Genomic DNA, 27219 nt, shown 5'->3' on the forward strand with positions numbered 1-27219 from the left:
CTTTGTTATCATATTTGCTCTATAATGCCTGAAAAGCATGACATGATTAACTTATGTGATGCCTCCGACAAGTTTGAGAACACAAAATGGGAAATAAAATCTGGGAATACTTTCCCACTGAAGAATCTTCCCCCACCCTGCTCCCCCTAGAGAATGTAGCTAATGCCTCTGCCTTACCCTAAACAATATATTAGAACATTTAGCAATTGTAAAAATACCAACCACAAAAATGTGAGTCTGCTTAATTAACAGAACATCTTCACGGTAGAAGTTGATTTTATTTATCTGCCAGTGGAATCCCAAGAGGCAAAAAAATCACTACCAAGGTTGACCAAAGCAGATAATGAACATTATAGATTTTTAGTGAGGTTCTGAGTTCTACTGGCTTTATCTGACTGCATTAAGACACATACACATGCCAAGGTAAAGAAACAACATGTACTGAACTGATTGCACAAAGACTTCATTGTTGGAACATTAACCATGATTATAACAATGTTTTCACAGCTTTGCAATTGTGAGAATATAATGACATTATGGGAGAAGAAGGGGGAAGAAGAAGAGGAGATGATGAAGCTTAATTAAATATTCCTTGCTACTAGTATGAACAAGGACCCAAACACGGACACTGTGTGGAACACAGATACTAATTCACGCAACAGAGTGAGCAATTCAACAATTTACTGATGCAGACTCTGTATAAAATTCCTCTGCTATGATTCAGTTCTCTTATTTTTTTCCTGTATCTATGTAATCAAAATTTCATCATGATGAATGGTGCCTCGAGTCTTTTGGGGGGGGGGAATTAAAACCAGCAGCAGCAGCTCTGAATACAAGAAATTAATTGTGTATAATACACGTAACTTCAGTATCCATGAGGTAACCTATGCCCTAACAACAAATATCTCTTGACACCAAGGGTTTTAACTTTTGCCAGTTTCTAATTAAAGCATTCTTTTAGAAGATTATTTTAGAAGTTTCTTAAACAACAATGCATGGTTTATGTAAAATATAAGAATCAATGTATACTCTCAAGGTCAGATTCAGGACCAAAATGCACTACCTGAATCTAGTAACACATTTACTCCTTGCTGCATATAGGTTGCACATGAGAAACACAGGCTGCACTTTTCTGTGATCCATGCAGTAAATGTTCACAAAAACCAAGTGATCAATGAGACATCCTTCAGCTACTAAAATGAACACTTCCAGTCACAACAGACTTATCAATGAAAATAAAAGCAGTGATTGATGCATCGAAACCATGCCAGGCCGAGTTAGTGCTGGAAAGACCACAATGAGAGCATGGTAGTCATGAGTTTTCTACTTGTTTTTATAAGGGATTGAGATTATCCTCGCCTCACATGGCTTTTCTCTACACCACAGGCTTTTGCTAACGAGGCATCTCAGGCTTCAAATGAAAACAATCATCCTTTAATGAAAAAGCTGAGAAATGCTTCTCTGGAGTTTCTGATCCTGGAGACAACTTGCAATAGGTCCTTAAGGCAAATGCCATGAGTCAACGAAATTGTAGAAGTCTAGAAGTCTCAGAATGTAAACATTAAAATCGCTGGCCAAGGAGTTCTCTCTGCGGATGAAAACTCCTCACAAGAAGACCTATCTAGAGAGTACCAGCTTCTTGGCTTTTGAAGTTCATGTGACTTTTATGTCCTAGAAGCACTGTACATTTTCTCCTTTGTAGAGACTTCTGTAGTGGATAAAAGTTCATGATGTTGCTTAAAAAAACAAAAACAAAAACAAACAAAAAAACCACACCAATTGTAGCGCAGAGAAGCTACTCAAATACAAAGCAGTTTTGAGGTTTGATTTTGTTTGTTTTACTCTCATATTTTACTTTTGTGGTTGGCATATGGAAAACCAAACTGAGAAATCATAATGTTGGAGTATTTTAAAGGCATGCTATCATATATATCAACAAGCTTATTTATACAATAAGATCTCTGCAGGAAGTGCTCAGCTCGATGCCACATTCCAGGATAGCCCCCGTTGGTTTCTTTTTCTAGATTGCCCATGTTTACAGGTTTCACGAATACCCCTGAAGTCTTCCCAGTGTGTTTGGCAATGATAAAATTCATGGCAATATCATCACAGTTTTGGGTTTCATCTATCAAGGCATGGACAGCTGCAGGTTGCCTCTGAAAGAGGTCAAGGTATTTGCTATTGAAGAATGAGGCTCCAATCAGCACCAAAGAGTACTGGTCACCATTTCCAAACCCTGGTGTTTGCAGTTCAAAACCTCCATAACTGTAGATACCTGATGAAGTAGAGACATGCTTTCTAGGAACAAATCCTACAATTTGATCAGGAAATTGCTGAAAAGATGGAAAAAAGAACAATTAAGGGTGGCATTTCTTTAGAGCAGACATGGTAAAAAAGGCAATTATTTATTACAGAGAGAATTGAACTGATTTATCAACTTCATTTTATTCCTGGTTTCTACATCTCCATTTCATCTGACTCCAGGCAACTTGATAAATCTATGTCCTGATCAGTTGTAGGTCAAATTCCATCGCAACCCAAATACCTAACAAAGTTTCTAACCTTACGAATGTTCTTTTAATTCAAATGATATCTGATATTAATAAATTCTAGTCACCAAGGAGTCTGGTTCTTTAAAGTTTGCTGCAGGAGAAGCTGACTGTATGAGTGCTATTCATTATAGCAGATAAAAAGATACAGTGTGATTATTTTTAAAAATGGTTTTAATCTCTTAGGAGTACATAAAATTATGGATCTACATGTATGATTCTACTGTTTTTCCATGTTGATTTCAATGTTTTTGAAAGTCACTGTTGATCTTAAACAATGTTATATTTTTCTCCTTTCAGCTTGGGTGTTTCCTTTTTAAAAATATGAGAAAAAAAATATGAGGTGTCTGGGTGGCTCAGTTGGTTAAGTGCCCGACTCCTGACTTTGGCTCAGGTCATGATCTCACAGTTTGTGAGTTCAAGCTCTGCCCTGGGCTCTGCACTGACAGTGTGGAGCCTGCTTGGGATTCTCTCTCTGTCTCTCTCTGCCTCTTCCCTGCTTGCTCTCTCTCTCTCAAAATGAATAAACTTTAAAAAAAATACAAGGAAAACTATATAACGAGATGTCATCAGGATCTTTGAAGAAAAGATAGCAGTAAAACAATAATATTAAGATGAGAGTAACTAAAAATAAAAATCACCAAACCAGAGAAAACCAGTGAAGCATGGAAAAGAAGTAAGAATTTATAGAGTTAAAAGGTTTAGTTCAATCTCATAAGTAATTTGTGTTTCACTCACTTAATGAACAGACATTAAACGAGGGACACACACACACACACACACACAAATCAGGTGGGTTAATTCCCATTTCAAAAACTGCACAGTCTGGGGAGGACATGATCCAGATATGTGAACAAAGGATTCCCATGCTACGAGATGCTTGTACACACAGTTGGGTAAACCTCTTGGAAGCACCGAGGACAGGGTGACAGCTGTATTGCTGGGAGGCAAAGGGGAATAGGGGGTCAGTGATAAAGGACGGGAGGGTTCACAGAGGATGTGCCATTTACCTAATCTAGGAGGATGAGTGAAGTTCCACAGATGACCAGAGGAGGAAAAGTCACAGCACTAAGCAGATAAATACAAAGGCCTGATAGATGTCCATCCCAGCCTTGCCTGCCTCTCTCGCTCACATCACTACACCATGCACGGCACTGATGGGACTGACTTTGGGAGTCGGGTTACCTTGGGCAATGGATTGAAACTGTTCTTGCTTGTTCTTCTATGAAGAAATTTCACAGCTGGAGTGTTACATTAGAATTTTTTGCCTAAAGAGCTTTTATTTACAAGGCTGGAAAAAGCACTGATGGGGAAAAAAAAAAACAAAACTTGTTGATCAGTATACTCAGCATGAATTTTGAAACTGAAGTTTTGAGAGCAGTGGTATCTAAGGGTACTGTGACCACTTACCATTAATATCTAAGGTTCTTATATCCCAAGTAGCTAATTAAGGAGAGGTACTATAGTGCAAATTAGACCAGTATTGGGTAGCACAGTGTTTAATTAGTTGACACAGCTCAGATTATTGGTATGTGGTTCGTTCTGGTTTCAGGTAACTGTACTGCAACTTGCTGTGTTCTGAAGTTTGTTTATTTTGAGTGAGAGAGAGATTGAGAGAGAGAGAGAGAGAGAGAGCATACACGTGTGCATGGGGAGGGGGGCAGAGAGAAAGGGAAAGTGAGAATCCCAATCAGGCTCCATGCTATCAGCGCAGAGCCCCATGAGGGCTCTCTCTTGTGAACTGTGACATCATAACCTGAGCCAAAATTAAGAGTTGGGTGCTTAATCAACTGAGCCACCCAGGTGCCCCAAAGATTTTGGATACTACATGGTACTTTTATTTATTTATTTATTTTAAGTAGGCTCCATGCCCAATGTGGGGCTTGAACTCATGACCCTGAAGTCAAGAGTCTCATGCTCTACCAACGGAGGCGGCTGGGTGCCCCTGAACTACAACTTGTAAAAGCCAACTACTATTAACACATATTCACGAGCAAAGAGTTGTTTTTACAGAATGACAAGCAATTTATGTCTGTTTATTCCAGCTATGATTGAGGAAAAGACCTACATAAACAAATAAATAAAATGGCCACCACAATGATGCACTGGAATTTCTGTTATCACTAATTTCTAAAAAGGGGTTCCAGAATTAGGATTAAATTTTGTCGGTGTAAAGTGCTTTCTTTTAAAGCAAGTTATGTACAATATTAATACAGAGATACACTTCTCTTTTGAGATACAGATCTGTGGCCTTGTAGAAAATGTCCCTCGATTCCAGTCTTGGCTATATCAGATAGTTTCCTCATTGTTCTCTGGAAAGTAGTTCCAGCTCTTCTCCCCAATAGACCAAATATAAATCAAATACAGATAAAAGATAACTTAACTTGCAGGTTGGCTTAACTGAACACAAGAAATCTTGATTACCATGCACCAAACTTTTCTTTTAGATAAATAGTGTCTACACTGTTTGAGGTGACGCCCACATTAATCCACACTACCCTGGGTAGACCTTCATGCTGAGGAGTTCGTAAAGGAAACAGCAACATTACCTGCCAAACCGAGAAAGCAAAGACAAGGTCTTGGGCACTAATTAGTGTGTCATCATCTACCATTAACACAGCTGAAACGAGAGAGAGACAAATTTGAATCCAACAGTTTGGAAATGAAAACAAAACTAGTATAACACAATGGTGTCTAGATAGATCATTCAAAGGAATACTTTTCTGGACAAAATAAGTGAACAAGAAATGTATTCTTGGAGACATTGGTCTTGTAGAAAAAGTGTGTGTTTGAATTGTAATTGATTTCATAATTGCCTGACCGGGAAATGATCATGCAGTTATCAACCACTAACCTAGAAATGAATGATCACGCAAATAAACAAGACTGGGGGTCTTTTAAGCAAATTGCAATGCTCAAAAAACTGCTCTGAATGGGAGGAAAAGGGAGGTGGCAAAGAAATACATTAAGCATAAGCTGAATGCCATTTTACTACTTTCTCCCATACAATATGTAATTATAGTGTATCTTCTTTCACAACATTAACCTCTTTGTTACTGTTGCAAGACGTGTGATTTCTTCCCAAGGAAACTGCTTCTTGACATCTTGAAAATTGGCCCCTTAAGTTTTTCAAAGTGTTTTCTTTTGATTAAATTTTCCTACTTTCTCAGATCCTAATTAGGACAGAAGGCCAGAAATACACATGCCCGCCTCCCAGCTCCGGTTAGCTGCAGCCCTTGCTGGCTAAGAACCCAGCTGCAACTCACCATTGGTTTCCAGTTCAGGAAAGACCTGGAGTCGATTTCTCATCCTATTTGTTGTCTGTAGTTTGAAGATCACAGGGACGGGGTGAGGCCCTAGAGAATTCCACAACTCATCCGGTCCCTTCTCCCCAATGTTGTTCCACACCACGATCACTTTATGCAGGTGTGGCACTGCCTGATAATGATTTAGAAGTCTCAGTAAGAGGTCTGTTCTGTTGTATGTCTGCATTATCAGAGTAAAGGAATCCAGGGTGGACTTGCCCGGGGATTTTATTTCCCTACGCAGAGTGAGCATCTTGTCTTCTTTAACATTTGGAAGTAAAGTGGTCAGAGCCCCAGCTACCAGCAGCAGCACAAGGATGGCCACCAAAGAGAAACGAAGCACTCGAATCCCCATCACTCTTCCAGGAAGTTTGCAGATGTGGCAGCACCTGGAATAGAAATGGAAATAAAATACAGAGTGTTAGCATTCTTACTGGTTCCCAGGTTTTTGTTTTTGTTTTGTTTCTTTTTGAGAGAGAGAGAGGACACATGAGTGAACGGGGGAGGGGAAGAGACACACAGGGAAAGAGAGACAGAGAGAACCCCCAAGCAAGCCCCATGTTCTCAGCGCAGAGCCCAATGTGGGGCTTGAACCTGAGAACCATGAGACCATGACTTGAGCCAAAATCAAGAGTCAGAGGTTTAACCGACTGAGCCACCCAGGTGCCCCTTTGTTTTTGCTTTTTTAAGGAGGACAGAAGTTAACTTTATTTTAGTTCATTAAAAAAATTTTTAATGCTTATTTATTTTTGAGCGAGAGAGACAGAGCATGAGCAAGGGAGAGGCAGAGAGACAGGGAGACACAGAATCTGAAGCAGACTCCAGGCTCTGAGCTGCCAGATACGGGGCTTGAACTCACAAACCACGAGATCATGACCTGAGCCGAAGTCGGATGCTTAATCGATTGAGCCCCCCAAGTGCCCTTATTTTAGTTGATTTAAATTCACAGTTCTCCTGGCCTCTTAAAGGTAAAAATAAAAGGTACAGTGAACAAACCTCCTGGACCTGTTTGCTTTGCAGTTATGGACAAAAGAACATCTACATAGAAGCCCAAAGAATTAAGCAGTGCCTTCAAAACATTGTCTTCCTTTTAATGTGAAATATTTGGAACTGAGATTATTTTTTCAAATGGGATTACATTTCTCTTAGTAGTGTACTAATTCTTTAAACAGCTTTACTGAGATATCTTTGACATAAAAATCGTATATATTTAAAGTGTACAATGTGATGTTCTGCTATGTGTATACTGCTGACCCTTGAAGAATACAGGTTTGAACCACATGGGTCCACTTAGAATGTGGAGTTTATTCAGTAAATATAGCAAAGTACTTTCAATGGACTTTCTCTTCCTTATGATTTTCTTAACAACATTTTCTTTCTTTTGGCTTACTTTATTGTAAGAATACAATATATAATACATATACAAAATATGTGTTAATCTACTGTTTATATTATGGGTAAAGCATCCGGTTACCAGTAGGCTATTATTTGTTAAGTTTGGGGGTAGTTGAAAGTTCATGTGGATTTTCGACTGTGCAGGGTGTTGGTGTTGGTGCTCCTACCCTCACATTGTTTAAGGGTCAATTATACTTCAGTGCACAAATTTAAACTTACTTTTGGTAGCAAACTTTTTTCCAAATGAAATCATTTGCAGAACCCTAATATAAGAAACAGATGATAATGGTAGTAGCAGCAGCAACAAACAATTACAGTGGGTTTACTACTTATCAGGTCCTGTACTAAGAGCTGCACATGTCACAACATGTACTTACTCGCTCAATCAAATAGACAAACAGTTATAAGCACTTATTGTGCCAGGCACTGTTTTAGGTTCTGTGGATACAGTAATGAATAAGATGGACAAAGTCACTGCTGTTAGAAGGAGAGGAAGCAGTAGAGAGGGGCAGACAAAAAGTAAACTCAAAGATAATTTAGAATAGTGGTAATGCAGAGAATAAATCAGAGTGGCATAAGCAAGGACCAGGTTATGGGGGATCTTATCAGCTGATGAAGGAATATAGATTTGTTTTTTAACGTTTATTTATTTATTTATTTATTTATTTTTACATTTTTTTCAACATTTATTTTTGAGAGACAGATCATGAGCGGGAGAGGGGCAGAGAGAGAGGAAGACACAGAATCTGTAGCAGGCTCTAGGCTCCCAGCTGTCAGCACGGAGCTGGACGCGGGGCTCGAACCCATGAACCATGAGATCATGACCTGAACCGAAGTCAGATGTTTAACTGACTAAACCACCCAGGAGCCCCTAAACGTTTCTTTTGAGAGAGAGAGAGAGAGAGAGAGAGAGAGAGAGAGAGAGAGAGCACAAGCAGGGGAGGGGCAGAGAGAGAGGGAGACACAGAATCCAAAGCAGGCTCCAGGCTGACTGCTCAGCATGGGGCTTGAACTCATGAACCATGAGATCATGCCCTGAGCTGAAGTCGGACACTTAACTGACTGAGCCACCCAGGCGGCCCTAGAGTTTATTCTAATTGAGATGGATAGGGTTCTGATCAGGAGAGTGACAGGATCTAGTTTATTTTTTACTGTAGCCTGGGTTAAATATCTTTCTCGATATTACGAAGCAACTAAGAAATGGATGTGGAATCTACACCTGGGCAAATCTGCTGCCAGAGCCAGGCTGTTCATCATTATGAGCTAGGAATATACTGCTGAATTTCAATTCGGGTTGAAGTCGGGGAGGGCTTTGGAGCTTCCAAATCACCCTGTCTCACAGTACACGAGGGTCAGGAGGTACTGTAATCAGCTATGTACTCCCCTATCCCTCATGGTACCTGAAGGATGTGCTTAAGGTGGCTACAGAATAGTAGGTGAACCCCCGATTCGTGTGGCCTGGACACTCATTGGCCAAACACGCCTGTCTGCTCAGACCTCTCATTCGCTTACGTCAGAAAAGGCTGAATCTCACAAGCAGTTTTACAGAGATGTGGAGCTTTGATTTCCTAGCCTCCAATACAGTTTCACTCTGACCCCTGCCGCCTCCTTTGGGAGCACTGCTGACTTTCAGTTTTTGCTGTTTCGTATTCTTCTATTTCTGCTTCTGATTCCAGACTTCCCTTACTTCTCCACAAGCCTCCATAAGCCTGTGAGGGAAGTCCTTACCGTGCATTTCAGCAGTTGAGCCTTCCTATACATCTTAGCATATATCCTAGATCCATTTGACTGCTCTGTTCAAGTACAAAAGCCAGAAAATGAGGAAAACAGATATTCCTTTAAAGGACTGAAAACAAAAATCAACCAGACATTTCTAAATACTTAAAAAATTCCTTTAAGAAAAACATAGATTTTAGAACCGCAAAGAATGAGGTTTCATTATTCTTGATGACTTTAATGGATCCATAGTCTACCCTTATTATATTTTGGTACAATTTCTCTTCTTAGGCTATACAATAAATGAATACTCTCATCCATTCCACAATACAGACAAATATGATAAAGCTAGAAGAGACTTCTTACTGCTCCCTCACAGCTGTGGTATGTTAACTGTACCAAGCCACTGTCGCTGTCCTTCTCTGTGTAACACTGCCTCTGTACAGTTGGGTTTTTGTTTGTTTGTTTTTGGTTGTCTCCATCTCCTTAGAAAAGTACAGTGTTTGTGGATACCTAAGCTCTTGACTTCACACCCTGTGGTTTAACTCAGCATGTGCTGCCACACTACCATTCCACAGGCAATCCTGACACTGTGGTGTAAGTCTTCCCATCCTACAGATTAGATTCCCAACGAAATCTCACTTTGGTTTCCAAGTGACGTTCAGTCAACCTTTTGTTTTTCATTAAGATTTAGCAGCGGTGGAATTCAAAGGACAATCCCATTCTCGTGATCTTGTTTCACGCGGTAGAGTGTTTTCTAATTGTAGAAACGATTTATATATAGTTCAGCAAGGACATAGAGAGACCATATAGTCCATGACTTTAACATCTCCCTTTGAAGTTTATGAGAATGGGGAATGGAGAATTCCAAGGGGGGTGGGGAGGGGCATACGCTCCATGATTGTACAGTGGGCGGAGGCATGTGCAAGCAAAGAAAGAGGTTATTCATAACATCAGGGGGATGGTCATTGTCATTCAGCAGCTCTCACTTTTCAATAGTGCAGATCTGTAAAGCAATGTTACCTTGTAGTAACCTTTACAGAGATTTTTCAAAGATACTCTCTCCAGGACCTTCTCTGCAGCCTGTTCTGTTAAGAAAAGCAATTTTGTGTTTCTCCTTTTATCATGGCCTCACTCAAGAGATGAATAAAATGAATTTACTTTTGAAATAACCTTAGCTTTACTATGATTATTTCTTCAAGGACAGTAATTTAAGGCTTTAGAATACAATGTTTTCATTACATGCACCCTCTTACTAAAACACATACTATTAATCAACCAAAAACCATTATGAATTAATAATCTTGGTTCAAAGGCCTTGGAAATCCTTCTAATATATTGAATCAAAAGCAGGTCTCATAAAACATATTTTCAGTTCTGCATAAAAACGGCTAGCTATAAAGGAGAGCGAAGAATCATCCAGCAACTGCATTAAAATATACCCTGATTAAAATCTTTGTGTTCATTTTCCACAGCTGACGAGGAATAGCATATTGTAAAACTTACACAGAAGTGTTTCTAGCTTCTGAAGTAGACACATAACTATCTGGCGTTTTAGTCTAGAAAAAGTAATGAAAATTAATTACTGTAGCCTACTATAAATATACATTGTCAAAGACACTCATGAGTGTCTAGACACTTTTGTCTAGACTTTCAAGCAGGATTTATCCCCATGCCCATCATAGAAATTTCCTCAGATAACTTCTAATCCCCTATTTTACTTGTATCAAAATGTTGTGGGAGATATGAATAATTTATCTTTAGAAATACAGTGTAAATATTTCATGGGGTATTTATTAAACAATGCAACCTAATAAGCTAATGTAAGATTTTTAGTCCGTCTAGAAAAGCAAGAACTTCAGGGGCGCCTAGGTGGCTCAGTCGGTTAAGCGTCCGCCTTCAACTCAGGTCACGATCTCGCGGTCACTGAGTTCGAGCCCCGCGTCGGCTCGGAGCCTGGAGCCTGCTTCCAATTCTGTGTCTCCCTCTCTCTCTGTCCCTCCCCCATTCATGCTCTGTCTCTCTCTGTCTCAAAAATAAATAAATGTTAAAACAAAATTAAAAAGAAAAGCAAGAACTTCATAGACCACAGTGCAAGTGGCACGTGTGTGCTTCGAGAACAGGTGGAGTCTGGAGCCAGACAGTTCCAGATCCGTTCGGAGAGGAATGAGGAATTCACTGGCTATTTGGATTCCAGTTTATGGCTTTCTTCTGTTCTTTTCCTTTTTCTTTTTTTTTTCAACCAAAAGGTCTCACAGGTTTATTACTGAACCAACCTACAGGAGCAGAAGAAGCATCATAACAGAGAAAAGTCAATTTCCTGATAAAACACATCTACTGGTCAGGCAGCAGGGAGGTGATGGAATAGAAACGTATGACTTTGAGGCGGCATAAACGTGTGCCATCTCATGTTCGATCCCTTACAGACCCAGCTTCGTTCTTCTCCAATGCCGCCTCTTGGAGTTGTATCTGATTTTATTACCAGTTTTCATCCGAATCCACTGCGGAAGGGGACGATTCTGCTTTTGTTTCTTGGCCAGGAATCGCTTGATCCTGAAAGTCTTGTGAGAAGACATGGCGAGAAACGACCAGCGGCGCACACAAGGATGGCGAAGAAGGAAACTCTTCTGTTCTTTTTCTAGAGAAATAACTTATCATCTAATTCACAGCTTTGAGCTTTGAACAGGAGATACAAGAAAGAACACATCTGGATGGTCTACATCTTCTGTGCAAAGAACCAAGAAGGTACCTCCTAGCTCTCTTGCCCTCAATTCCTACACCTTCTTCTTAGATTTTTTTCTTATTTTTTTTTTAATGCCTGTATAGATTTACTGACACCTTGTCTCATTCTAAAAAGGATCTGACAGCTCTTAGACTATTCCTCCTCTGCCTTTCTCCAATCCATGACTACAGATTAAATGTGACCTTAATAAACACGGTAAATGTCAGCATAACACAACAAAATGTCCTCCTCTTCTCCTGATTATCTGAAAAATCAAAGATTCCCAAATGGTATTTTTTTGCACATATGTTGTTAGTTCTTCATAGGTAGAGAGCACATCCGTTTGGTTATTTTCATATTGTTATTCTAGCATCTTCTACACCAGGAATTTTCAGCTGGGGATGACTTTGTTCTCCAGGTGACATGTGGCAAAGACCAGAGACATTTTTGACTGTCAGGACTGGGGAGGAGATGCTATCGAGTGGGAAGATGTCACGGTTGCCGCTAAATATCCCGCAATGGACAGGATACCCCTCCAAAGGGAAGAATTATCCAGCCTAACATGCCAATAATGCTAAGGTTGAAAAACCCTGCTCTACATATATTTTACCTAACAAGACCTACTTGAACATAATTGGGGGAAGGAGCGCTAGCCAAGTGGCCTCTGAAAACCCCAATGCTTTAGTTATGAACCATAAGTGATAAAGCCATGGCTCCAAAGCTGCCCCAATATTTATATGCTTTACTGCACAAACACATAAACTCAGAAAGCTGAAAGAGAGCTCAGAGCTCTCCTAAGTCAACTTCCCTATTTCATTAAGAACCCAAGGTTCAGCATAAGGGACTTGCCTAGGTTCATGCAGCTACATGTGGCACACCAGCAGCAGAACCAGGGCAAGAATCTAGACCTCCTGATGGCACAGTCCGTGGTGACCCTTTCCACTGTGTTATGGTAAATTCTGCAATCATGTATCAAAAAATCAGTATGCAAGACTGTCACTGTCTGTAAGATAATATAAAAACTCATACTTAGTATGCTGGAGTATTTTTTTCCAACGTAAGATTTATTTCCAGGGCGCCTGGGTGGCTCAGTCAGTTAAGCATCCGACTTCACCTCAGGTCACGAACTCGTGGATTGTGGGTTTGAGCCCTGTGTCGGGCTCTGTGCTGATAGCTCTGAGCCTGAAGCCTGCTTCAGATTCTGGGTCTCCCTCTTTCTCTGCACCCTCCCCTGCTCGCACTCTGCCTCTCTCTCTCTGTCAAAAATAAATAAACTTAAAAAAAAAAAAAAAACCCAACAAGAACAAAACAAAAAGATTTATTTCCTATACCATAAATTTCACACACTTAAAGTACAACTGACTCTCAAACAACACAGGGATTAGGAGCACCAACCACTCCACCCTGCACAAAAATCCACATATGACTTTTAACCGCCCCCCCCCCCCCCCGCCAGACGTAACTATTAGTAGCCTACTAAGGAGCCTTAGCGATAACATGAACAGTTGATTAACACATATTTTGAATGTTATCTGTAGTATATACTGCATTCTTACCATGACATTAGCCAGAGAGAAGGAAATGTTATTAAGAAAATCATCAGGAAGAGAAAACCCATTTATAGCACCATACCGTATTTATTGAAAAATATCTGTGTGAAAGTGGACCCGTGCAGTTCAAACCCATGTTGTTCGAAGGGTCAACTAAAAGGTTCAGTGGCTTTCAGTATATTCACAGAACTGTGCAACCACTGCCACAATCTAACTTTAAAACATTTTCAACACCCCCAAAAGAAACTCCAGACCCCTCCATTAGCAGTCGCTCAACATTCTCCTTTTCCCCAACCTCTCCGCCAGCAGCAGGCAACCACTAATCTACTTGATCACCATAGATTTGCCTCGCCTGGACGTCGCATATAAATGGAAATCGTACAGTACATCACCTTTGTGTCTGGCTTCACTCAGCATAATGTTTTCAAGGTTCACCCATGTCATAGTATACATCAGGACCTCATTCATTTATTTTTTTTATTGCCATGTAACATTCCATTCCCGTACAGATAGAACACATTTTGTTTACCTGTTTATCAGTTGCTGGATACTCGGGTTGTTTCCAGTTTGCTATTATGAATAATGCTGCTCTGAACGTTCATGGACAGGTTTTTATGCGAACATGTTTCCATTTCTCTTGGGTATATACTTAGCAGTGGAGCTGTAGGGTCACTATGTCAGAATCTTAAAAAAAATTTTTTTTAACATTTATTTATTTTTGAGAGGGAGAGGGAGAATGTGGGTGAGTGGGAGAGGGCTAGAAAGAGGGAAACAGAGGATCTGAAGCAGGTTCTGCACAGTGAGCACAGAGCCCAATGTGGGCCTCGAACTCATGAACTGTGAGATCATGACCTAAGCCAAAATCAAGAGTCGGGTATTTAACCGACTGACCCACCCAGGTGCCCCAGAAATTGTCTAATATCTGAGAATTGAACAGCTTTTGGAAGAGTATTATTTGAAATGTTAAAAAAAAATCTCTTAAATGTAGGTAGAAGAGTAAGAAAGTAAATAACACATAGTTTATAAAGCAACAGTTGCACATTCTCTAATGCGTGTCTCTAAATGGACCAGGAAATATGAATTGTCAAAAACCCACTATTCAGTGGGATATTTACTTATATCATCTACCAAAATTCCTTAGAAGGAAGGCTGCTAAATGTTGAATGAATAATTCTTTTCTCAGGGCCAGTTCCTTCAGACTGAAAAGGCAACAATTATCCAGACAGAAGATGAAAACAAATATGCCAGAGCATAGTATGAACAAAGATTAGTTATGTCCTCTGACTCAGAAAGTAGAAACGCAGTGAGCAGCCTGACGTCGTACATTGAGAAGCTGTCATTTTCATTTTGATGCCACAGATGGCAGAGGAGCAATAATTATTCTGCCATTTCACTACTATATTTGCCTCATATTGTACAGATTGTTTTCTCCTCTGGTTCATCCTCCAAAATATGTACTTGCCTAAAAACTGATGATTATAGAATATAGATGCTCAGAAAAGGGCCCACGGCTGCCAAGAGATAAATTCATTTCCAAAGTGGAATGCAGAAGCCAATTCAGAACCTGGGCTTTCCTTCCATGAACATGTGAGAGGGGTTGGAAGAGGCGGCTATGATGCAACTGATGAGCAGCCTCTGACCAGGTTCATGGTCACATGGACACATATTGCTCAATCTGAGGCAAATTCCAAAAGGACTCTTCTCTTATGATATCCGACAGTCAGTGTGCTGGCTTAGGACTCCATGTGTTGGTACATGCTATTTTCACTACCTACAAAGCCCTTCCTGGTCCCCACCTGACAAACTTCTACTCCCATCTGTCCCCTGCCAACTATCTTTCAAAAATCCCATCCCCTGCGAAGGTTCCTCTCAAGCTCTCCAAATCTCAGTGCTCCTGGGAACTGAGAACACACTGTCACAAGGCTTTGTTTCCAGGTATTACGACCATGAGCTATGCTGCCTCTGGAGTGTGACATTATCTAGAGGGCAGTTTCTGTTAGTCTCTGTAATCCACAACAGCGCCTGGCCCATTTCAGTAAGTGCTTCCAACTCTTTATGGTTAAATGACATGGGGGAATCTATGTTTAAACTGTCTTCAACAACACAATGGATAAGAAATGCCTGAAACTGGGGCGCCTGGGTGGCGCAGTCGGTTAAGCGTCCGACTTCAGCCAGGTCACGATCTTGCGGTCCGTGAGTTCGAGCCCCGCGTCAGGCTTTGGGCTGATGGCTCAGAGCCTGGAGCCTGTTTCCGATTCTGTGTCTCCCTCTCTCTCTGCCCCTCCCCCGTTCATGCTCTGTCTCTCTCTGTCCCAAAAATAAATAAACGTTGAAAAAAAAAATTAAAAAAAAAAAAAAGAAATGCCTGAAACTAACAGAATGTACTTAAATTAAATGTAAACAAAGGCCCCATTAAGCCTATACAGTACCCAAGAAAGCCTTCCCTATGTAAAAAACCTGGGTTATCCCCCATTTGGTGACTAGAACAGCCAGGTATGAAATATGGTCTCAAGCACAAGCCACCTGTCTACCATCAGTTCTGGGACCAAGCTACCTGATAAATACAAGATGTCCCACAACTCTCATTTCTCCCCCACATCTTTTCAAAGATATTCTCCATTGAAATACCTTTGCACATTCTTGTTCCCATGGAAGCTCTAGGAGAAGACCCGATTTACCTTGGGGGAGTCATCACTCATTAGATAAGATCACCCTTGTGAATTTCCCCAAACCTTTAGGGACTAACAAAAATCAGAAGCTATATGACTCCATCTGGCAGGCACTATACACGATTAACCAACAGACAATACAATCTTACCTAGCTGAGAAATGAAAATTTAGTTTCGATTCAGAAACTGACAAAAAAAAAAACCTTTAGACTTCAGGACAATTGGCAGAAAAAGAAAACTAAGTGAGAACACTGCCCCCAAGTGTCATTCACTATTGCCCGGAGTAAGCCTCTTGCATTACAATTTCGAGCCACGCAAACTAGAATTTACTTCATGGCAAAACATAGAATGCTAGAAATAGTACATGAAGGTCACTTTTCTTCAGAAGTCTTTTCCAGGTGCTCTATGGTATCCTGGGAAGTTTGGCTGTTAGTATTTTCCCCATATTCAAGAAATTCATTCTTTTCACTGCTATTTTTTTAAGTGCCATACCACTTTTCTCATCCTTTTCCAACTTTTTTTAATGTTTATTCATTTTTGCAAGACAGAGAGAGACAGCACAAGCAGGGGTGGGGCGGAGGGGGGGTGGGTACACAGAATCTGAAGCAGGCTCCAGGCTCTGAGCTGTCAGCACAGAGCCCGATGTGGGGCTTGAACTCATGAACCATGAGATCATGACCTGAGCCGAAGTCAGATGCTCAACCGACTGAGCCACCCAGGCGCCCCTCCTTTACCAACTTCTATTCTCTGCTTCCTAAATGATTTTCCCTCACTTTTCCTCCTGAAGAACCCATCTGTTCTTACAAGGCTCTTCTTAACTCCCATTACTTTCTTCATAGGTCTAAATACATCAAAATAAGTTATTTTGTGTTATTAATAAATATTCTGTATTTAGGAATAGGAAAAACTGGAGTGGGAATAGACTTACAGTCATAATAAATGATAAAAGTGTCCACAGTGTCAGATTCATCTTGTGATCATGCTGTATTTATGATCAATGGTACAGTGTTCTGAATGGACCATTCAGATGACCACAATCTAGATCACCTGTGTCATGGACTGGCTGCTAGCATGAACATGATTAGTCTTTTTTTATATTCACAGTCTAACTGCCGACATATATAAGATCCCTGACAGCCAATTTAAAGCCTGTCTTTTAGAAGGCTTAGTCCTGCAGTCACTTCATTCTGAAACTGTAGTTCTGAAACAGACGTGCTAAAGCAGATTGATAAAGAGCTACCTTTACTGCAAGACCACATTTGAATAGATAGATGCTGCAGCTACAGGTCATTTCTCACTACAAGCTGTAAGCAAAGAATTTCTGTACTGGGTACATTGAAGATCAAGTCCTCCTGTAGGCAGCCTGGCTGAGTGAGCCATTCTTTTATAGGTAAATCAAGGTTGAGTGAATACCAAGGGCAGCATTTAAAACAGGGATAACAGCCAATAAGTACCTGTGTTTCCATTTCCCTGTCCAATCCTACCCCATATCCATAGCAAAGGTTGCCCAAGAGTCCTGGCATTTTTTTTTTCCTCCTAAGCCTCTACAAAAGCATCATATTCCTTTTTAATACTTCCTCAGACAGCTACTGTCAATTAACTGGATTTACTTAATCATCATTCATTTAAGAGGACATAATATATAAATATTATGTGTAAAGTTTTTTTAAAAGTACTGCCTCCTTTAATACAGCCATTTGTTAGGGAGGCAGACAGCGAGGTCCTCTCTACCCTCAAAGCGCACAGGTTATGCTAGATAAAATTATGCTAGATAAAAGTTTGTTTTAGCCTTCCCGCCTTCTCCCGGAACTGCCAATTAATTGTAGCTATGATGAAGATGATGATGATGATGATGTTTGGAGATGACCAATTCCATGGACATGTATTAGGGTCAGGAGCAGGAATGGCTTTATTTCTAAGAGGAACATCCACAACTTGTAAGGATCCAAGGAGTCAATGCATCCTAAGAAGAAAGCCTAGAAATAGAAAAGCATTTTTAGCTCAGTACAGTGCCATGCAAAATTAGTTCCAGAAATGGGTCAAAAAGAAACCAAGTACATCTGCAAATGTATTACTTTTACCATTCTAGGATAAGAGAGCTTTTCATTTGAACTTCTGTTTCAGTCACAGGAAAATGGAGGGAAGGCAAGACTGTCAGGCAACAGATCTCTGGAATATTCTATGGAACCTTCTTTCTGTCACAAAATACTGGTTTTCAGCAATAAACTCACATTCCAAAATAGCTCTCTAAGAGAAACAGATTTCATACGTATGAATTATAATTCATAAGTAGTTTCAGATATCAAACCTAACATCAAAGCAATCCTAATTCGTATAAACTTTCTAACATTAGAGGAAGGCCGAAATACCATGGTAAATATTCCTCAGTCAACATTTACAGGCCCCTCCCACCTGCACCAGACTGTCAGGCCCTAAGGATGGTAGTGCCCAGACCACCCAGTCCCTGCCCTCAGGGAGCTCAGCAACAGTAATGAAAATCGTCAGACCTCTACCTTCTGTGTGCTACAGAATATCTCAAATCGGCAATGTTTCAAACTTTAGAGAAGGAAATTAAAACGTATCCACCCCCATTTTGTAGATGGGATAGCTAAGACTGAGCATGTTAAATGATTTTCCCTGAGCACAGTAGGTCCCGCCAAACTCCAAACTCTCACACGTGAGTCACTTTGCATTTTCAGTGTCCTCTGCACAGTCTCTTATCTTCAGCTTTGTTCTAGTACCAGAGTATTTCAACTATATGGGTATTGGCTTTATTCTGTAAGCTGAACTATTTCAATGGATAAGACTAAAAAGAGGCCTTACAGTATTTTCTAACAGACCCCGGCTCAAGTAAGAACTTTTATTTCTAAGGAAACAAGAGTACCTCTATAGGAAATCATTTTTCTCAGATAAAAATATTGGTACTACACTCATGTTCACAGCAGCATTACTCGCAATAGTCAAAAGGTGGAAGCAATCCAATATCCACTAACAGAAGAATGGATAAACAAAATGTGTTATATACATACAGTGAAATATTATTTAGCCTTTAAGAGGAAGGACATTCTAACACATGCTACACCATGGATGAATCTTGAGGATATTATGCTAAGTGAAATAAACCAGTCACAAAAAGGTAAATACAACATGATTCCACTTATATGAGGTATCTAGAGTAGTTAAACTCATACAGAAAGAAAGTAGAATGGTGGTTGCCAGGGGCTGGAGGAAGGAGGAAATGGGCAGTTGGTTAATGATACAGGGTTTCAGTTCTGCAAGATGAAAAAGTTCTGGAGATTGGTTGCTCAACAATGTAAATATAGTTAACAGTACTAAACTATACACTTGAAAATGGATAAGATAGCAAATATTATGTGTACTCTACCACAATTAAAAAAAAAACAAAAAAAATACTGGTACTTACCTCATTATGGTAAAGTTTTAATTTTTTAAAAATTTCCTTTATGGCTTCTGTAATTGATAGGAACAGGATCTCTTGGCACTATTAGGGGAAATCAAAGAATTTTCTGTGATGTTTTTGTCAGTCATCAGGAGATTTTTAAAACTGCTTTTAATGCCATTGTCTATAGGCTTCAAATTATTTTTAGAAATCAAAATTAGGTGTTCTGTGTTTTAAAAGTTACATTTAGGGGCGTTCACTTTTGAATGTACCTTCTCTGTAAAGAGAGCTTTCCTACTATTCTTACTTTCGAATCTTATATTCCAATAAACTTTTGTCTGCTGCTCAAAAAATAAATAGATAGATAGATAGATAGATAAATAAATAAATAAATAAATAAATAAATAAATAAGTATTTAGGCAGTGAGATAGAGAATGTCTTCCTGTGAGGTTGCAGCTAACGCTGCTATATTTTTGTCTTCATCTTTAGGACGTATGCAGAGGCAGAAAAAAAATCACATCATCCTATCTAATGGGTTTGCACAACTGAAACCTATATGCCATATATATGTGCCATGGAGCAAAACCATGGAATGCAATTTGCACTTATGCTCGGTTTCTAGATTTTTAAGAATCTGTAGTTTTATACACCATCACAGTTTCTTTTTTCACTCGAGGTTCACAGGGCATTCAATTTGAAGCATCTAAAAAAGCATGGGGTCTAAATTGGGCTGCAGATAAATGCCAGGGTTGATCACTGAGGAATGACGGATGGCATGCTTCCTATTCCTTACTGACAACTGTCTGAAAGGAGCTGGAACCCTGACTGGAGATAAGCGTCTGCCCCTTTATTCTCTCTGCTTTCATTTCTCACAGTCCTCAATCACATGTCTGAGAAGCTGGGGGCTTTCTCTGTTGCTTAGTGCAATGCAATTAATTAGTGGAAGAAGATCTAAACAAATGTTCAAAGTGCAGGATAGGAATCTACTTATTAGTTTTAAATGTTCATTACTATATCTATTTTATAACCTTAAAAACCCATTTAATCTTTTAAGACATGAAGGCATTAAGAATTATGGTTGGAGTCTTTCAAAATCCTGCCTCTGTAATGACCACCTGAATTGAGCTGAAGAATCATTTTTTGGTTTTCTGAAATAATATTCCTTCATGATACAAGTTATTGAAGGGACAATAGGATGGCTGGGACAAAAGGTTTGATATATACCAAAAGACTCTCTGAGTGACAGTTGTGTCCCTTTGCTACACCAAGGGCATACCTTGTACACATATTAAATATCAGACAATTCTAAAATCCTAGACTGATTTGCCTGCCACCCTCTCTCCTCACATCAGCTTCTTCTTCCCAAAAAATTCTTCTGGAGAAAGAACTTTTGACTTAATTGGCTTTTTAACTGTTTCCCTCCAACCGTCTTGTGTCCAGCACAGAGCCTAGCAGATAGCAGACAATAAATGCTGAATGAAAGAAACTAACTTTAACTTTGATAGGACAATATATATTGGTCAACATATATAGAAGAAATATTTCAAGTGACAAAAGAACTGAGACACAAACATTTCCCACTCCTAGAACTTTTCCTGACTTAACTAGTGTCCAGTTTGTATTTCCAACAAAATGACTTTAGTATTGAAGTTGGTAATCATGCCATCCAAGACTGAAAGATGTGAAGTAGGACTGTTACTTTTTGAAGGGAGAAGGCCCTCACGGGAATATCTGTATCCTTCCGGGTGGGGAGTGGGGCAACTGGGGAGTCCCAGGAAACCATTGTAACTGAAATCAAACTTCAATTTCTCCAACTTGTATTTGAAAGGGATAATGCAGATTTCTCCATAAACCAGCTGAGAAATTTCTTATTTGTAGCAGTATAGGATAAAATGCAGAATTTGTTTTCAAAGGCAGAATACAAAAACACAGGCTCAAATTGCATCTGACCTTGATGAATTAAGAGAACACTGGAAATCAGTTACTGAAAGCTGGTTATTTGCATACATCTCCCCCTCCTCTCCCCACTTGATCATATTGAAATAAAGCCGTTTGGAGAAAAACCCAATTACCATGGAAATACTTATCTTTAGCCTAGTTTGCACCCACTTAATGTTTCCCCAGCAGTGCAGCAGAGTAAAATTCAAAGTCTATGGCTAATATAAAAGCTTCCTAAAAAATATATGTAAATTCTACTGATTAAGAATATTTCTATGTTTAAGTTAAAATAATGAAATATATGTCCAAAAAGGCAAAGAGAAAATACTCTTTCCAGAACTTAATTTCTGGAACCTAGATGTTTTACACAGCAATTGTAATTAACATGAACACTGAATAAAATTACATTTTCAAAAATAAAGCCAACGAATCCCTATCTCACGCACAAAGTTCCAAGAACCAGAGCAAAACATGCATATATCCTTACTGCAAAAATTTTTTTACCACAAAAGCATTTTGCTATTTCCTTACCTCGAGTGCAGACGATTGCAGTGTGGACAGCAGATTTACTTGCTTGCAGCCTGGTTCTCATAGAACGGAAGGGGCCTCTCGCTTGCTCATTTTTTGTTTTTGTTTTTGTTTTTTTCTAAACCCAGCAGCGTGCATCCACCCAGCCTCATTCGCTGGATTGATAACCTGGAAAAAACACCGCCCGCAAAGTGAGCGCCTGAAGCAGGGGACAGTCCCCGGGTGGCCGCCCCTCCCTTTCGGTGACGCTCCACTTCCTGTTAGACTAAAAGGCAGTTCCCAAGAAGCTCGGTTTTGTAGTTTCTAGCCCACTTCCAAAAGCCAGCCCTCCTTTCTCGCATTTCTTCCCCAAGGTAACAACTTTTAATCATTCACGTGATGGACCACCTGACCTCACCCAACCAAACAATTTTCCGGAAAGGCGCCCGCAGGAAGGTTCCAAGCACTGTGGGTGACTGGGGCAGGCCCGAGGGCTCGTCTCCCTGCGCCCCGCGAGCCCTCGCATCCCACCGACCGGCCAGCTCCTCCAGCATTTCCCTCAAATGCGCAGGGCGGCTCTGACAAGAATTACAGCCACGGCTGCGGCCCTCAGGATGACCTGGAAGTGAAGAGGGACCTGCACGAACTCGAATTTCGGGTGGTTCGCGGACTGAGATTGTCCGGGAAGCAATGCCTTACCCAAACCTCAATTCCAACACGGTCTCCTAGGAGTTTCCTTTAAAGGGCGTCTTCTGATACATTTAACATTCTTTAGAAAGACACTTACTGATTGCTTCCTACCTGGCAGTATGGAAGGCCAGGCGCTGTTTTGGGGGACCGGATTACTAGGATTTGGGTGCCCCAGAGTTCACCCAGTAACACCATCACTTACGCTTCCTGCGGGCTGGCAGCAACGCGTTCTGGGTTTTAAAGCACTGCTACCTAAAGCACCGGGACTTAGTTAAGAGGGGGCAATGGCGAAAGGGCAGGCGCTGGACACCAGCGCATCCGGGAACATCAGTGGTAGGCGGTCGGGGTGGGCGAGAGCAGGCTCTCAACCAACCAGCCATCCCAGTCTGCGGGTCGCCACCTCAGGACTTTTTCGTTCCATCCCAGGCCAGCGCCTTAACTACCTACTAGTTGCCACCTTTTTCCGCCCCTACAGCGCCCCCGACGTAAGCTCCGCCCCTCACCGCGCAGGTCCCGCCCCCCAGCCCCGCCTCCCCCCTTCGCGTCCCAGGACTCGTTGCGCGGCCCGGGCCGGAAGTCGGCGAGTTCCCGGGTGTGTGTCTGTGTCTGTCTGTGTCTCGAAGCGGCACGCGGCCCGGGACAAACGCTGGGGAATTCCACCTGAGGCGTCGCCGCTGTCACTACCATCACCCACGGAGCCACTACTAGAGGGGAGTAGACCCGGCCCTTCGCCGGGCAGAGAAGATGTTACCCCTGTCCATCAAGGACGATGAATACAAACCACCCAAGTTCAATCTGTTCGGCAAGATTTCGGGCTGGTTTAGGTGCGGGGTGCCGTTTTTGCGGGAAGGGGGTATCCGGACGTAGGGGAGAAGGCCCAGACCTAAGGATGGCCCGAGATCCAGGGAGGGAGCATCAGGGACACCTTCCTTCGCTGTGAGGAAAGGAGCGTTTGGGCTGGGAGGGTCTTTAAACCGGGACCCAGCCTCCGGGTCCTGGCACCCCTTTGACTCTCCCGCCTCTTCTCCACTTTTATCACTCCCAGGTCTATCCTGTCGGACAAGACGTCCCGGAACCTGTTTTTCTTCCTGTGCCTGAACCTTTCTTTCGCTTTTGTTGAACTACTCTACGGCATCTGGAGCAACTGGTAACCAAAGGGAAAAGGGTTTGGGCGGAAGCAGGGGGTGGGGGAAACGAAGCACTGTTTGCTTAATGCCACGTAGCTCCTCACCAGGAGGTTCAGGTCTTTGCTGTTCAGCTCTGCTGCTGAGTTGCTTTCTCATATCCACAGCAATCTGGCAAGGCTACGTTTAAGATCCGGGGCCCATCACGTGCAGCAGTTATTAAGATTTGGGTCCCCGCCCCCATCCCCCTCCCGCCCCCCGCCCCGTCAAGTAAGAGTGACCAGTCTCTTCTTCATTTTGGCCGATGGAAAGAGTCATCCCTAACTATAAACCTTAGCTTTGCCCACTTTCTTGGAATTAGAAGAAACCTGTTTCCTGCTTCTTTGGGGTGGGAGTGTTCCTTGCTTCTTTCTGGGGGAGTGGCATCTGGATTTCACCCTTAAGATCTGAGAGGGAATATCTCAGATGTTCAACCTAATTTATTATTAAGAGCTTTATAAAGAAGCTATCCAAAGAAATATGTGTCATTCTCTTCTCTTTCATTTTATGCTGCAACTGTCTCATGATTTTTCTCTGGTCTTGATTGCAGTAGAAAATCCGGTACAGTTTTCTAAAAACTTACAGGCCCTGAATTGATGGGTTTTTGTGCCATCTTTGGGCTTTTTTGTTTTTGAACCTGCTTTGGGAAGAGGTAAATCCAGGAACTCTGGAAATGAAATATTATTATTTCCAGGTATTTACTGTTGAATAACTTAAGGTCTTGTAAAATTGTGCAGCTAACAATAAGATCGTTACATTTCTAAGTGTGCAGATTCCTCTTTAAATCTCATACTCATTAGAGAATCTAATAAAAGCCAACCCTCAAAATTTTATGTAAAACTTCAGGAGTGATACGGAGTTCCTTGAGATAGATTTTGAACCCTAGATTAAGAACCTATGCTATTTATGCTTTATTTTCTGTTACTTAGAGTTAGTCTCTTTCCTCTGTAGTCCATTTTTAGAGAGAATTGCTGTCCTTGATCTTTATCGAGATTGAACAATGAGGTTAAATAAGATCACCATTTTTTGTGACATTTACATTTTTATATGAAAAAGTGGACTTCTTTTCATTTCAGATGTCAACTCAATTTTATAAAAAATACTCAGCACATTATGAAGGTTATTGATTTAGTCACTACTTTAAAAGGAATATTGAGACATAGTAAAATCTTAGTGTATGTGATAACCATTTTGAACCCATTGAGAAGCAGATATATGTATCCTGTAATATTAATATTCTTCAATGTATTATGCATGTTAAAAGCACTATGTTATAGTATAATAATCATGCTTTATTATAAATATACAGTATTTGTAATATATTTTGCTCTTCTTAAATTATGCCATATTGTGGCATGTGTACTGATTGTATTCAGGCTATAACTTGGTTTATATATGTACACTTTACATTACAATACATTATCTTTCACTGTGGCCTTTTATGGCATAAATTACTATGTGAAATGTCTTGTTCAGGGGAATTATATTTGAAGTGCCCACATGACTTCTTTCGTGGAAAGTTAGGTATAAAGTAAATTTTTTGATCTGTAGAGATCTATTGAGGAAATTAGTTGACCCTTGAACAACATGGGGATTAGGGAAATGAACCCTGTACAGTCAAAAATCTGTGTATAACTTTTGACTCCCCAAAAACTTGACTTCAAATAGCCTGCTGTCCACCATAATCCTTAGCGATAACATAAAGTTGATTAACATGTACTTTATATATTATATGTATTATGTACCGTATTCTTACAATAAAGTAAGCTAGAGAAAAGAAAACGTTATTAAGAAAATCATAAGGAAGAGAAAATACATTTCTGGTACTGTACCAAATTGAAAAATAACTGCATATAAGTGAACAAGCCTGCATTGTTCAATCACTGTACTAAAACCATTGTTTTCCAAGCCGTTTGCCATTAGTCACCAGTACCGAAGGAAAACATCAGTGGTATATGACTTTTTCTTCTGCCCTTTGGTGGCTTGTTTTTCTAACCTTAGGATCTCTTTTCCTACAATTTACTCTCTTTGTGTTATTATATCTTCCACATTTGAAATCTAGCTCTGAGCTAGTGTCTGTCTTACCTAAATCATTTAGTAGGTATTCATCATTATATTAACATCCATGTCCACACCACTTACCAATATTAATTTTTATCAGTGGGTTGGAAGTACAAATACATTGCTATTGAAGCCTTGACAGGTTTAAAAATTGCTTGGGCCTTTTCATAATCTGGATTTCTGTGTCTTATTTAGATATCGCAGTTTTCAGTCCCTTTTGTTGACTGGCCAACAATTTCCTTATATAATTGGATTATCTTTGTTCCTGAAGTTTCGATTAGATTTTAAGTTCCTTGAATAAATGTCTCACCAAAATTTATTTTGTTTGTCATAGTCATTTCTGTGTTCATTTTCATTCTATAAAAATTAAGTTTCAAGATGTTATGAACATGAAATGTCAAGAATTTTTTTCCATTATAGAATTAAAAGGTGAATAAAACATGCTGTCTTCACAAATAAAGGTTTATAGAAACAATTGTTGATCTAGTTGCAAAAAATAAATAGTTCTTCTTGTTTAGAGCCTTCATTATTTAAAGGAAGGACTTGGTTCATATTTTTGATGGTGAGAATGTGTCATCGGTGGAAGAATAGCTAAGTTCTTTGTGTATTTTTCCACCTTTAAATATCCACTGCCTTTTACTTTTCTGCTATAATGTAAGCTTCCTTAAAGTAGAGATCTTTTCTATCTTATTCAGGCACCTTAGTACATGGCACATAGTATGGCTAATGTGTATTTGCTGAATGAAGGAATAATGAATGTATGGAATTAATCTACCTACACTAAGCGTACTAACTGCCCTATTAGAGAGGAGGAAAACCTTACAACTCCTCTTTTCTCTTATTCTTTGAAGTTAAGAAAATGATGGGGATACCATATGTGATCTTTCCTTTTAAGAATCTTTTCTTTCTATCATTTTATTTTCTTTTGGTATTTATTGTTGAGTAAGTACTTCATCTCGAGTTAATATAGTATAAGTATGTGGTTTTGTACCATCTAGGATTAAGTGCTTTTTCAAGTTACAGAAAAATCCCCAAATAATGATTTCTTAAATATTACAAAACTTTTATTTCCACGATGGCTGTCGTTCCAACTATCCCTAGCAGCAGATTGTCCAAAACAGAGAGAAAAAGAGGTAAAAAGTGTATATAGTGTCTTTTAAGGAGATTTATCTGGACACACATAGAACACTTATAGTTCAGTGCTAAGCCTTTATCTTATTGGTCATGCCTACTTGCAAATGTCATCTTTGTTCCAGTCAAACAGGTATTCTGCTGAAAGTTAAGGATTCTTTACCAAAAAAAGAAGGAAATATATGGATACTGTGAGACTGGAAAGAGATAAGCTAGTCTGACTTCTATAGATAGAAAACTGAGGCCCAGGTTTTGTTTTTGTTTTTGTTTTTCCCCAGAGTAGCAGTAAAGCCTAGAAGCACCTGTCGTCCAGGGATTTTTTTTTTCCACTACACTGTGATTTTTTCGTAGTATTCCACTATAGTTTCCTTTGTTCTTATGCTCTTTTAACTGTACTTAACTGTTTGTTAGAAAACTTCAGT

The 27219-nt window shown here is 40.1% G+C and overlaps 3 protein-coding genes and 1 long non-coding RNA gene across 8 annotated transcripts in view; 1 reads left to right on the forward strand and 3 right to left on the reverse strand.

The window, feature by feature from the left end:
- Nucleotides 1–258: 258 nt before the first annotated feature.
- EXTL2 (exostosin like glycosyltransferase 2) lies at nucleotides 259–22943 on the reverse strand. Of its 5 annotated transcripts, none has more exons than XM_045478445.1 (6): nucleotides 22452–22943; nucleotides 21777–21941; nucleotides 19331–19408; nucleotides 5816–6243; nucleotides 5099–5169; nucleotides 259–2333 (listed from the first exon to the last, which is right to left on the reverse strand). In XM_045478445.1, exons 3-6 carry the CDS (start codon nucleotides 19333–19335, stop codon nucleotides 1845–1847), a joined length of 993 nt encoding a protein of 330 aa, XP_045334401.1. In that variant the 5' UTR covers nucleotides 19336–19408; nucleotides 21777–21941; nucleotides 22452–22943; the 3' UTR covers nucleotides 259–1844. The 5 variants fall into 5 exon arrangements, with proteins under 5 accessions (XP_045334401.1, XP_045334397.1, XP_045334400.1 ...); XM_045478441.1 differs by having other exon boundaries at nucleotides 22645–22876; XM_045478444.1 differs by lacking the exon at nucleotides 22452–22943 and adding an exon at nucleotides 22171–22332.
- LOC123598329 (60S ribosomal protein L39-like) lies at nucleotides 11211–11603 on the reverse strand. Its single transcript, XM_045478448.1, has one exon. The coding sequence runs from the start codon at nucleotides 11539–11541 to the stop codon at nucleotides 11386–11388; it is 156 nt and encodes a 51-aa protein (XP_045334404.1). The 5' UTR covers nucleotides 11542–11603; the 3' UTR covers nucleotides 11211–11385.
- Nucleotides 16867–19323, reverse strand: LOC123598332. The gene is made up of 2 exons (XR_006712545.1): nucleotides 17988–19323; nucleotides 16867–17882 (listed from the first exon to the last, which is right to left on the reverse strand). It is a non-coding gene; the product is annotated as an uncharacterized LOC123598332 (long non-coding RNA).
- Nucleotides 22944–22984: 41 nt separating the features above from the next.
- Nucleotides 22985–27219, forward strand: part of SLC30A7 (solute carrier family 30 member 7) — an 80906-nt gene continuing 76671 nt past the window's right edge. Inside the window, exons 1-2 of the mRNA XM_045478439.1 lie at nucleotides 22985–23266; nucleotides 23488–23589. Of these exons, the coding sequence (XP_045334395.1) occupies nucleotides 23187–23266; nucleotides 23488–23589 (182 nt within the window). The 5' untranslated portion in view covers nucleotides 22985–23186. The remainder of the gene's footprint in view (nucleotides 23267–23487; nucleotides 23590–27219) is intronic.

This window comes from Leopardus geoffroyi, chromosome C1, assembly GCF_018350155.1.
Source record: "Leopardus geoffroyi isolate Oge1 chromosome C1, O.geoffroyi_Oge1_pat1.0, whole genome shotgun sequence".
Lineage (NCBI taxonomy): Eukaryota > Metazoa > Chordata > Mammalia > Carnivora > Felidae > Leopardus > Leopardus geoffroyi.